Source organism: Apteryx rowi, unplaced genomic scaffold (assembly GCF_003343035.1).
Source record: "Apteryx rowi isolate R43461 unplaced genomic scaffold, aptRow1 scaffold_695, whole genome shotgun sequence".
NCBI classification, from domain to species: Eukaryota; Metazoa; Chordata; class Aves; order Apterygiformes; family Apterygidae; genus Apteryx; species Apteryx rowi.
Window position 1 is genome coordinate 415,090 of NW_020450977.1, and position 8,140 is coordinate 423,229.

At 41.5% G+C, this 8,140-nt stretch overlaps 1 protein-coding gene across 2 annotated transcripts in view; it reads left to right on the forward strand.

The window, feature by feature from the left end:
• Window positions 1-7,665, forward strand: part of NUBPL (nucleotide binding protein like) — a 119,926-nt gene extending 112,261 nt beyond the window's left edge. Inside the window, exons 12-13 of one of the 2 annotated variants that reach the window (XM_026086475.1) lie at window positions 1,454-1,504; window positions 7,281-7,665. In XM_026086475.1, coding sequence (XP_025942260.1) covers window positions 1,454-1,474 — 21 coding nt within the window. In that variant the 3' untranslated portion in view covers window positions 1,475-1,504; window positions 7,281-7,665. The remainder of the gene's footprint in view (window positions 1-1,453; window positions 1,505-7,280) is intronic. The other variant, XM_026086474.1, reaches the window with a different exon arrangement.
• Window positions 7,666-8,140: the final 475 nt, after the last annotated feature.

The window sequence follows — 8,140 nt, forward strand, 5'->3', positions numbered from 1 at the left end:
AAAAAATAAATTAAGGAAAAAGAAATGTCGATAAAGTTTTCACCGCAAAAAAAAGGATTAAAATTACTGAAAAGTTTATGAGAGGAAGAAAGGAAAAGAAATTCTGAGCAAGTAAAGGTGGAGGAGGTACAGGTGACTCAGTGCTGGCTTAAATATGCTGGAAGAAAAGAGGACAAGATGGCAGTGGTCGAGAGGCTACGGAAACTAAAATTATAGAGAAAAGTGTGGAAAAAAAAGGAAAGAAAAATCAAGTGAGGACAAAGTCAAAAAATATTTTCTAGTAATTTTATGGAAACTGAACAGCAGGTCTGGGTATGAGGAAATTTTTCTGTGTATTGAGAAAGTAGTAAGCACTCTGACTTTTGGTACGTTTTCCTGTCTATTTTGCCATCTTGAGAGGCATGGTATTGCCCTAACGTCTGATAACAGGAGCAGTCTGTACTCCGAAATTCCAGCAGTTTTAATTTAACTGGCAACCACAGACATCACAGGGCAGGAGTATCATACAATTATTCTTTAATTATATGATTAGTTAATAGGGTTTCCTATTAAACACCATGTAACTACGTGGAGATTACTGTGTAATTACCTTCAGTGGATCTAAAACTAATTAGCATATAACCTGTATTCTTGCCTTGTGGTTCAGCAGGCTGTAATCTTGTAATGATATGGTACTCACTGAGTTGTTATCCTGCCACTACATACTAATTTCCATGTAGTTAAATGGACAGTAGTTTCCATACAAACAATATTTGTGCTCTGTTACCAATTGCACTATAAACTTGTGCCCCTGTTGGCTTCAACAATGACTTAAACCAATTACGTTTTTAAATTGGCTTTGTGAAATGTGTTGTTATATCCTTTACTTGCTGCTACACTGTAAACTCAGCTGGATGTGAGCTGTAAAAACAATCATAAGACGGGCAGCTTAATTAGCTTCATTCATTTGCTCTGTTGCTCCAAATCTAGTGTGAAATGCGCACGTCCGTGTTACTGATGTTTATGGCTCATTTGTGGAAAGCAAGAGAATTCTGGGTAGTAAGTGCTGAAGAACACACTAGTTCAATAATCATAATAAAATGATGTACAGTTTAAGGATAAGCATCTCCAGCCAAAGAAGGAGTTTGAGCAGAGGTAAACTTTTTTTGTGTGTTGTTTCTCTTTTAAAATTCGGCTGAAATATTGGTGAGTGAAACTAGCTTGGATGTTAACAGAGGCTGGGTTATAAATTTGGTAGATGAATAAAAATATTTTAAAGTGTTGGTTCTATGTTTTTGCATATATAAGAGCACATGAGCTGTTAGTTTTGCAGTATATTCTTTGCTATTCAGGTTCTAACAAAGGGCTCCATCATACCACGTGATAGGACAGCAAAAATGACCACTATGAATATAGTTGTTTGACTTTTCTGCTTGTTTATTTTTTCATTTTACCATTTCCCTTTCCTTTGCAGTGGTTTTCCCTGTCAGAATAGAGCCACAAACTATTTTTCCTTGGCCAAGAGGTGAGTCAAAGCCAAATTATACATAGCAGGACTTGGTCTGTGTAGGACACAAAATTTCTCATCCTGTGGGTTATAAATCTGTGTCACTTTATACAAGAGTGGTGTGAACTACAGCTATTCCTCCTCCAACTTTGAGATTTATCCAGTAGTCTGCTATTAAATGAATAGTGTTTTTCAGGGATTGCCTCTTAACTTTGGTAATAATTTCTGCACTGATAGTTTTTACTGTGCATAGTATGTGATTTCAGAAGGTAATGCAGATTATTAGGATATCAACATGTACCTTGTCAGTGGCTTTTTGCAATATCTCTCCACCCCACCAGTCCTCCTGACTGGTGACTGTAAAGACAGGTATTTTGGTCAGTCAGACAACAGCAACATTTTCACTGGATTATTTAAAATATTAAGGAGAGGAGGTGAAGGTTCTAACTTGTACTTTGTGGGGGGAGTCCCTGCAATTTTGACTCTATGTATCGTTTGCAAGCAGGAGTGTGGATGTAACTAAAATAAAGCTGTGCCTCAAATCCCAGGAGTTATATATGAATCCACCAGCAGGACTTCCATGAGTCTCCATGTAATGTAGTGTGAAATTGTTCTCAGACGCAACATAAGCAAACGGAGAGTCACAGCAGCCCTGTCATACTCCCAAACCATGGAGCAGTTTCAAAGATTGCCATCCTGTAATCAGGAGCATGAATGGGATGCAGTCTTCGCAGATTGTGCTGCTGAGCCACCATGAATTCACCTTGCTCATGGTGGTTATATCTTTCTTACCTTTACAAGACAGTGTCAAAACTGAGAGGGAGCCAGAGACCTTTGCCCTAGTGTCCAAGCCAGCTCTCGCACCTCAGTGCCTCAGTTCCTATCGCCTCTGTGACCTGAGCACTGGACCCACCAAAGGGCCGAGGTTACAGCCAGACCATGCTGGAGGCCTGCTCCAGCAAAGGCTGCCATCCACATTCATCTGGAGCTGTTTGCAGTGGTCCTGGGAGATGTGCCTAGATCCAACAGGAAAGGCACCGTGGCAGTGTGCCCCTCCAGAGTCCAGGCCCTGTACGCAGCCCCGTCTCCCTTTCACCAGAGCACCACAGCCCCTGCAGAGAGGAAAGGGAGTGTCCAGGCCCTGGGCACCACCAGCCCTGCCTGTCCATGCCCACCCCGCGGCCTCCCCCCACTGCCCAGCCCCGGCCCCACTTCAGCCCAGCCGAGCTCTGGGCTGTCAGTCCCTGCCCCACAATGCTGCAGCAGTGCCGGGTCCAGCAGCGGTGCCCTGTGCCTGGGGCTGGGGCTGCCCCAGCTGCCCCTGGTGCCCTGCTCCCTTGGAGTGGTTGGATGCACCCTGGCAGTAAGGCCCAGCCCTGCTGCCGCCGGGAGCCCCCACAGCACCGGTACCGGCCCCAGGGAGCTGCCAGCCACATGGCACCCTGGCAGGGAACAGAAGACATGAGAGCAAGGAAGAGCAGGAAAGACACCTATGGAGCCTGTGTTTCTACGGCTTAGGAAAAGATAATAAATGCAGGCAGAAAAAGAGAAAAGAAGGCTTCAGTATTGCTTACACAGGAGCCAGCCAGGGATTTTCTTGGCTGAAATTTATGCTGAGACCAGGCAGATTGTGAGCAGACTGCAGCACCAGAAATGGGCGCCATGAACCTTGTACAAATATTGATGAGTGGTAGGTTTTCCCAAAAAGCATTCATGGCACAAGGTCACTGCTGACTATACAGGGCTTACTGATTGCCCTGTAGGTCCTGGTGACTTCCTCCAGAGACCCTGGAGCCCAAACCAGGGTCTGGTTCTTGCATCAAGCCATGGGGGAAAGTGATGGACTTCTCCATGAACTTTTSCACAGATATCCTCAGGATCATTTAGGCTGATGAGTGGCTGATGCACATGGGTGGATGAGAAGGACCTGTTTGCCCTGATGCACCTGGCAGTGTGCAGGCAGACCGGAAAGGAAGGGGTATTTAGCCAGATGTATGTCTACAGGGGACAGGCCTGAGTCTGAAGTACATGAATCGTGTGTCCTGTCAATCTCCTGTTATAGCCACACTGGTATACTCCTAGGCAACTGTATGGGATGGCGTAGTTAACTACGGACACAGTGATTTGCTGCCTGTACCTGTGTCTGGCCTTTTCCTCTGTCCTGCTTAGCTGCATGGTCTGGGCTCTATCCAGCTGAACTCAGACGCTCATGTCTATCTTCCCGAAGACTAGCTACACAACATCTATCTACTGTTTCTCTGCCTCCTACAGTGCTCCCAATACAGGTATCTCTTAACCTAAACTAACTTAAAACATGTAACTCTAGTCTAAAAAATTGCTCTTCATTCTCGCTCTCTGCCATAATGATATGCTAAGTCCCGGGACAGGGTGATGTTGAAGATGTCAACATTTTTAGAGTGGTGAGTGAGCTTCGTGAGCAAGGTAGGTTGATTGTGGTTTGGGTCCTTTCAATTCTCCTTCTGTCCTCCAAATTGCCTGTGGCCTGTTAGCTTCTTGTCATCTGCAGATGTAATAAACGTACTTTATATCCCATCATTCAGGTTGTTAATGAAAATATTCAGTAGGCATGGACCCAGGCAGACCCCTGCAAACCTCGCTACCCAACCTCTATCTCCTTCCATTTTGACAGTGAGATACTGATGGTTTTAAGTATATATTTTTCCAGCCAGTTCTGCACCCATCTTTTAATAGTTTCATCTAGGCTGTATTTCCCTAGACTGCTTGTGAGAATGTCATGCAAGACAGCATTAAGAGCCTTAATAAGTCAAGATATATGACATGCACTTCCTCTTTTCTACCTACCATGTCTGTTTCTTTGTCAGAGAAGGAAATTACAATAGTTTGACATGACTTGTTCTTGACAAATCCATACTGGCTTTTACTCACCTCTCTCTCTGTCTCTGTCTCTCTTTCTCTCTCTTTTTTTTCCTGAGTAGTTAGAAGTAGTTTGTTTATTTGTTTGAATATTTGTCTAACTGCTATAAAGTGTTTTTTGCTGCAGAAGCCTGCTCTGATTTTTTTAACAGTTATATCAGTTAGCTTAATAAAATGCATTAGCTCTCCCTACTAACACTTTCTTCCTTATAACTCTACACCATAATAGCTACAAAATTCTGCTACTGCTACAATATTTCCCCATAAGTTGAAATTTTGCTGACTGGTCTGAAATTTCCTAGCTCCTYCATTTGCCTCCTTTAAACAAAAGCACGATATTGCTCTTGTTTTCCTTTTCCTGGACCTCATAACTCACCATCTATGAGCTCTGAGAGATAATGTCAGGAGCTAATGCTCCTGATATCATTTCACCTGCTTCTTCAAGTATCTTATGATGAAATCACACTGGCCAGGTGAACTGAAAACATCCAACTAATCTCTAATGCTCTTTTCCCTTTTCTAGGCAGAGATATTAACCCCTGTGTTGTTGGCACCAATAGCATTAGTCAACTGACTGCATCTAAAGGAATTAGATGCTTTGACCTTTTTAGGATCTTCTGCTGACAGCTCGCTTCTCCTATGAGTARCAAATCATCTCTTTCCTTGGCCTTCTTTTTACTAATAACCTATTTATAGAAATATACCCTTTTGTTGCATGGATGTTCTTTCATAACTGTATCTCATTCAGTGCTTTTCTGATTTTGTCCCTACCTTTATTTTATATTAATTCTTTTGAGACCTAGTATCCACATTCTGTATGCTTCCTTCTTGTGTCTGAGAGCAAGGAAGAGCTTATGATACAGACAGATTTTGGGAGATGAGCACCACCTTGTAGTTAAGTATTCTAAATATTTAATAAATACATTAGATGCATAAATATTTAGGAAACATTTAGGAATTTAGATGTGCAAGTGGGGACAGGTTTGGTGGAACTAGAGTCCTTCCTGAGTTGCACATGATCCTTACAGTGAAGTGGTTGTTCTCTGCAGCACTTAATGCCCAGTTTTTTTGCAGTTTACTTGGGTTTGATGATGTGATTTATCATTTCAAAGTAGCCCTAGGAGCTGAGGTGATGCAGCTTCGCTGGTGAACAGAAAATTCTCTTGGCCTACAGTAAAGCTTCAGGATAAACTTTGAGGCACCTTTTATCTTTCGTCTTGTTTGTATCAGCCTTCATTTTTCTCTGTCACTTTTCCCCCATTTCACATCTCCACTTTCTCTCCTCATCTATCCTGAGGTGTCAGAAAACTGTGGAAATCTATGTGGAGGCTGGGAAAGCCTAGTATGTCATAGGTAGCCTGTGGCAGGTGCTCTCCTTAGGCTCCTGATGGCATGCCTGTTAATGGGCTCAGAAAGTGCCAGTACCTGGAAGGTTTCATAGTGGCAACTGAGCTTTCCTGAGTGAGCTTTCTTACTCCCAGAGAGTTGTCGGCTGCATTAATGATGATGCCTGCTTGTGATGTCCTCCTTGAAATTTGGACTGAAATCTAGAGCAGAGCAGGACCACATGTAATGCCTGAATCTGGGATGCCTATAAAAGACTTAGGGAAGCAAATGAGGAGAGGTGCTTGGGGCAATTCAGTCGTGACCTTGTTGCTCATTAATTTGAAGCCTCCAAATGTGACAAATCTGAACATTTCACCACTACTGTAAAAAAGATCAGAAAGTTTCTTTACTTGTGCATATACTTCAGTTCTGATTTCTACTGTGAAATAAGTGGTCTGTAATTAAGCTGTTTTATCTGCGGTACCTCACTGAAATCTGATGTCTGATGAGAAGATGAATATGGCAATACTAGTTTTTGCTTCTTCTCTGGGTCTGAGATGTACTAAATATCTTATCAGACATATTGTGCAGTTTGGGATGACATTGAACCAGGCCTCAGTGAAGAAGAYTTGCTTGTTTGCTAATGAGATCAATGTTGGGGGCAGGCTTTGTTGCTGTCAAGTTTAGTTCATGATGTTTTGTGTTGTCTGTTTTTTTCCTGTGTGTCAGTAACAGGTTTTTGCAGCACACAAAATCTGGCTCTCTGGAATCTGTTTTTTTATGTTAACCTCTCTCCTCCTATGCAGAAAATCTGATTGGAGTTGTGATAATATTGGTGATTTCATCATGGGGCGATGAATGGAGGAATGGTTGTCTGTAGACTCTCAAATGCAAGAGAAGGACAAATTTGTGGGATATCTTAAATTCAAATCTGGGAACAAGTACAGCTTGTTCCTGGGCTAGTAACAGGAATAATAAAAGAATGGTGTCCTAAAAACAACATAAATTTAATAAAAATGACAATAAGAATGGGTAGAGTTCACTTTTCAGCAGAAAGTGAAATTGTCAATGGCATAAAAAGTTTGATTTCTTTAAACTTCATTTTCACACAAGAGTTCTCCTGTTTTCCCCGCTCTGAATGGGAGATGGAGAAAAAATCCTGGAAGGGAGCTGGCGCTGACATTTTACTCATGTCTTAACCAGAGCTCTGAAGTTAATTCTTGACCATGTATCAGTGAAGAAATACCCTGGGTCTCAGTTGTCCTTGCCTATATAAAGAGCTGAGTCATTTAGCAACATCACTCCCAGATAGGGTTCATATGTCAAGAAATAATGAGGGAAAAATCTGTACTTTCATCTTTTGTTGTTTCTGCTCCCAAATCTCAGACATTCATATGGGATCAGACACCTTGGCTTACCTGCTTCTGGAAGGGGTGCCGTGGTCTGGATGACAGAGCAAAGGCGTTTTTGAGTTGTCCCCATGAGAAAGGAAAAGCTGCTTAACATATGTATTTTAATTTTGTTTGGAATTGTTTATTATATTTGTTAATCTCTTTCCTTTCTCTTTTTTAAGATACGGAGAATTTTAAGAGAATACATCTCTTCCACCTATACCTCTGAATCTCAGTTGTGAGCAGACCATGGTTATCTGGCAACAGCTGTGTGTGAAGAACTTTGCTGAGGAGCTTGCCTGTGTTTTTTTTTCAAACATTTTCTTGTTTTCCTTTCTTTTGCAGTGACTCAGTAGACACAAGATCACCCAGAGCATTATAGCCTGTTTAAACTATATGGTTATTCTGCCACACTTGAAATAAAGAAGCAGAAATTGGTTAAAAACTTCTATTAGCCATGTTGTATGTCATTCTCTCCAGTAACTTTCACTTGAAATGTTCACCCTGCAGATGTTAAAAGTGTAGGTGTCAAAATCATTGTCTGCTTGAGCTGGTTCCTCCAACCTTATTACGAAAGCATTATTGGATTGTGTTTATTGTTGTGTTTATTTACATAGCTCATTCTTCAAAAAATTTGAATTAAATTCTAAGTTTTCTGTTGTTTCACTAATGTGTATTTGATGAAAACTAAGGTAATGTCCTACTGACAAGGTTAGAGCTTGAACTTCGAGTGCAGACTTGGACCGCTGCCACCTGTGACTCTGCTACATTATATAACAAAGCAAGACAAATGTGTTCTGCATTGATAATATCCCATACTTAACAAACCTGGCCAGAATTGTACTCATGCTGTCCGAGGTATCATTAAATAGAAATTACATTTGTGTGAGAATAACAGCACAGATAAAGGGGAAAAAAATGGCAAATTAAAGAATGTTTGAAAGACATACTTTTTCACAAAAGTGCAAAGAGAGAGTGGGACTCTGCAGTTGTATATTATTTTGGTCAAGAGTTTAGCAAATTCAAGAAAGGGACTAACCAT